We start from the raw sequence: 4,959 nt of genomic DNA on the forward strand, positions 1-4,959 counted from the left end.
CCCGGCTAGTTTTTTGTATTTTTTTTTTTTTTAGTAGAGACGGGGTTTCACCGTGTTAGCCAGGGTGGTCTCGATCTCCTGACCTCGTGATCCGCCCGTCTCGGCCTCCCAAAGTGCTGGGATTATAGGCTTGAGCCACCGCGCCCGGCCTACATTGTTATTAACTATTGTCACCATGTTGTACAAAGGTCTCCAGAACTTGTTCCTCCTTCTAACACTTTATACCACTTGACCAACATCTCCCCATCCGACCCCCTGGCCCCAACCCCTATTAACCACCATTCTGCCCTCAGCTTCTATGAGTTCCAATGTTATTCCTCACTCTGGGACCCACAGAATTTTAACCAAAGAATTGTTAGAATCTCAGTTCAGTTCTACACACAAAGCCACTGGCTAGAAGCAAAAGGAGGAGGCCTGCCTAAGGAGGCCTGCCTGGTGGCAGGCACTGGGTCTCACTGCCTCTGTATGCACCAAAACAAACTACAAACTGATGATCGAGGCAACTCTCTCTGCAGTTATCCATGAGGCAGTCTTTCAGCAAGTCTATTTCATACCCTGTCCCCGTCAGTGCTAGGGGTCATCACTTTCTCTCCTTTTTAAAGCACATTAATCAACAATCCCAATGGCTTCAAACACAGCTATGTGAATAGTTGATTGTTTGTTTGTTTTTTGACGGAGTCAGCCAGGCTGGAGAGCAACAGTGTGATCGTGGCTCACCACAACCTCCGCCTCCCGGGTTCAAGCAATTCTCTTGCCTCAGCCTCCCGAGTAGCTGGGATTACAGGCGTGCACCACCACACCCAGCTAATTTTGTATTTTTAGTAGAGATGGTGTTTCTCCATGTTGTTGGTCAGGCTGGTCTCGAACTTTCAACCTCAGGTGATCCACCCGCCTCGGTCTCCCAAAGTGCTGGGATTACAGGCTTGAGCCACCGTGCTTGGCCGTGAATAGTTGATTTTAAAGATGCAAGAGAATGATTTATGCTCTCTTCCATTTCCCCTGGCTTCACAAAAACTAGAAAATTAGTGCCAGGTCTGTAGCACAATAACCCAGGCCTTTTGGAAATCTGTTGCCGATAAAAGGTGACATGGATTTTTTTTGAATGACAGTTATCAAAGTATGGTCTGGGGACCCTTCAGGGAGTCTGCGAAGTTCAAACTGTTTCTTAATAACACTAAAATGTTATTTCCCCTTTTTTATTCTCATTTTCTCAAGAGTCTGCAGTGGAATTTTCCAGAGACTATATGACATGTGATATTGCAATGGAATGAACTCAGAAGCAGAGCTGAGAATCCAACTGTCTTTTATTAAGCCAAACATGAAAGAGATTTACAATGTCTCTCTTTGTACTACATTCTTTGCTTTGAAAATTAGTTGTTTTTAAGTAAAAACATGTTTTATATATAGCATGTAATGAGTTCATTACTTTTAAATTAACAAATAACCATATTCTAATTTTTCAGTTTTAATTTCTAATATAGTAAATATTGATAGGTATAACCCACACAAACAAAAATTCTTTGGGTCCTCAATCATTTGTAAGAGTATAAAAGTCTGAGAATCCCTCCTTGAGGGCATCATTTCCTTGAAGAGGCTGAGTAAATGTCTGGAAAATGGTAGTATACACTTCATGGGGGAAACAGACGGAGGCTTTATTTTAGAGTTTATTAGTTTGTTTCTTTCCTTTTTTAACATAAACAGAAAAATCACTCCTATTTTACAAGTTACCTCTTCAGATAAAACAGAGTCTTCTTTCGGAATATCTAAAATTACTCCAGCCCACCTCAGGACAGACAAGAGGAGGTCACTCCAAGAATCAGAGCTGTGGGATTCTGTTGATCTTTATAGGTAATTCTATAAAGATCACTTGGGTAATTCAGTGTGAGCTGTAAACTGGCCTAGGCTGTGGACCTATTTTAACACTCTTCAACCCAGAAATTATAGTCCATTTCTGTTTCTTGACACTGTATCATCTGCCTCCTCTACTAGAAAGTAAGCTTGGTGGCAGGCACTGGCTCTCACTGCCTCTGTATGCACAGCACCGGAAACCAAGCCTGCCACCTGGAACTCTAACACCATTTTTTTTTTTTTTTTTTTTTGAGACAGTCTCGCTCACTGGGGTGTAGTGGCATGATCTCGGATCTTGGCTCACTGCAACTCTGCCTCCCTGGTTCAAGCAATTCTCTTGCCTCAGCCTCCCAAGTAGCTGGGACTACAGGTGTGCACCACCACACCTGGCTAATTTTTTGTATTTTTAATAGACACAGGGTTTCACCATGTTGGCCAGGCTGGTCTCAAACTTCTGACCTCAGGTGATCTACCCACCTCGGCCTCCCAAAGTGCTGGGATTACAGGCCTGAGCCACCTTGCCCGGCCCTAAGGCCCTTTGCACTCTGACCTCACCTCCCAGAATCCTCATTCTACCCTGGTCCTTCCAGCCACAACAGCCTCTTCAATCCTTGATAGTTCTCAAACACCCCAAGTACTCTCCCACTTGAGAGCTTTTGCATTTGCTGTAACCTCTGCCTAGAATACTCTTCTAGGACATTAACTCTTCTTTAGTTAACTGAAGACTTCCTTCCTGCAGGTTTTCTGCTGAGAGGTTTCTCAGAGGTCTGTATATAAAATGGCTACCCCTTCCTGGCCTCGTCACTGTCGTTTTTCTTCACTGCACCTATTACTGCCTGACATGATGTGGAGCATATTTTGTTGATTGCAAGATGCACCCTGGCTTTTAGATTTTAACACAACTGAAAGACAGGATGTCTTAAAAATTAATGATATCTTAAAAGTGCCGTGGGCCTGGACTGACGTCAAGTCTTTCCGCAAGAGATTTGCATTTGCTTCTGCCAGTACTTAGGAATGCTACCAATCTGAGACGCGTTGAAATTAAGTTCTCTGTTTAGGGTTTTGTTTAGATCATCCTGGCAGAGTGAATTTAGACAAGACACTGGCTAATACCAACTTGTGGTTACTATTCTCAGGGGAGATTTTTTCCTTCTATGACACAGTGTCAAGTTTCCTTGCTGTCCTTTTCTGTGTGGGGGATTTTTTTCTTTATATTTTCACTGAAGGTCCAGGCTTTTGGTATCCCAGCTCCATATGGGGGTGTCTATTAGACGATCCATCTTAAGCATTTCTTCCTTTCTTGGTGGTACATGAAAGTACATCTTACAGTTGATGGCAACTTAAGAGTCTATGAAGTATGATGTGTAATTGTTTTCTGTCCACTTCCCCCACTAGACCGTAAGCTCCCTGAGAGCAGTGACAGACTCTTTTGTTCATTTGTGGTATCTTTAGTACCTAGAACGGTATCAGGTACATGGTAGGCTCCCAACAAACATCTGTTGAATAAATAAGTCTTAGCCCCACAATGTATGTTGAATAAAAAAATGAACAAGTTAATTTTTGCTTGGGAATAAAAGAGAAATTCTGGATCAGACTATCATTTATAATATTGGAAAGGTGAGACTAGAACAGGCTATCTGAATCATTAGCCTGACTTACTGTGTGTGACATCTAAACTTTAGTCTCTTTGAATCTGTGCATGCTACTCTGAAAAAACATGATTCTGCTTATTTAAAAAACATATTTTATGGCTCGCTGTGGTGGCTCATGCCTGTGGTCCTAGCTACTCACAAGGCAGAAGTGGGAGGGTTGCATGGGTCCAGGAGCTTGAGGCTGCAGGCAGTTATGACTGCTCAGCGTGCTCCAGCCTAGGCAACAGAGCAAGACTATGTCTCATTAAATAATAAGATTATGTTAAACAGGATATGTGCCACCCATGTAAATTTAATATTCACATTAGCATTTTATGCTCTGGGGAATTAGAAAAGGATATTTGGGGAAAGATGAATTTCAAATCACTTGATGCTGGTGATAAGCCACGTAAAGGAAAAGTCTCTGCTTTAAGCTTCTGGTTTGTACTGACCTGGAGCAGGGAGGCCACCTCAATGGAAGGGGAGAGCCTGGCCAGCCAGCCAGCCTCACTAGAAAAGATAGTTCCAATAGACACATAAGCATTAAGAAGTGAGCCTCAGGCATCACACTCAGTGGATTTTTATCTTTGCTCAGCAAATGTTAGAAACAAAAGTTAAAAATTAAATCCCTGGCCCTGCGCGGTGGCTCATGCCTGTAATCCCAGCATTTTGGGAGGCTGAGGCGGGCAATTCACAAGATCAGGAGATCAACACCATCCTGGCTAACACGGTGAAATCCCACCTCTACTAAAAATACAAAAAATTAGCTGGGCGCGGTGGTGGGTGCCTGTAGTCCCAACTACTCGGGAGCCTGAGGCAGGAGAATGGCGAGAACCCGGGAGGCAGAGCTTGCAGTGAGCCGAGATTGCGCCACTGGACTCCAGACTGGGCGACAGAGCGAGACTCCGTCTCAAAACAACAACAACAACAACAACAACAACAACAACAACAAAATTAAATCCCTTTGTGTCCAAGGATGTTCTGTGTTTCTTATTTTAAAAAATTTATTGACCCTCCGAAGTACAAAACAGTTTTGTGTACTTTGGTGATGGACACCATAAACGCCCTGACTTGATCACCGTGCATTATATACACATAAAAAATGTATCACAGACCCCATGAATCTGCACAAATTAAAAAAAAAAAAAACACTTCTGTGCCAAACCCATCACCCAGAGGTCCTTCAAATCAGCAGGTACAGAAAAGGGATGATGGCAAGAAGATGGAAAGGAGTTCTCCTCAGGAGATTTGATGAAAACATGACTGGTCTCAAATAATCAAAGCCTTGAGGAGGCTACATCTTCTATAGGATTATTATGTATATTAGCTGAGTAGCTCCAGGCATAGAACTCAAAACTCTCTGGCTGGTTATGAGAATAAGCTATGGAGCTGAACAAAACTAAAGCTATGTAAACTTGAGCAAATTATTGAACTCACTGCTTCATTTGCTTCGTCTTTTTTTTTTTTTTTTTTTTTTTTT

At 42.6% G+C, this 4,959-nt stretch overlaps 1 protein-coding gene across 1 annotated transcript in view; it reads right to left on the reverse strand.

Annotated features, from left to right (window-relative positions):
* TMED8 (transmembrane p24 trafficking protein family member 8) overlaps positions 1 to 4,959 on the reverse strand; it is a 47,722-nt gene that overhangs the window by 12,547 nt on the left and 30,216 nt on the right. The window contains exon 3 of the mRNA XM_017880659.1: positions 3,932 to 3,989. Coding sequence (XP_017736148.1) covers positions 3,932 to 3,989 — 58 coding nt within the window. The remainder of the gene's footprint in view (positions 1 to 3,931; positions 3,990 to 4,959) is intronic.

Source organism: Rhinopithecus bieti, unplaced genomic scaffold (genome assembly GCF_001698545.2).
Source record: "Rhinopithecus bieti isolate Rb0 unplaced genomic scaffold, ASM169854v2 scaffold_11380, whole genome shotgun sequence".
Lineage (NCBI taxonomy): Eukaryota > Metazoa > Chordata > Mammalia > Primates > Cercopithecidae > Rhinopithecus > Rhinopithecus bieti.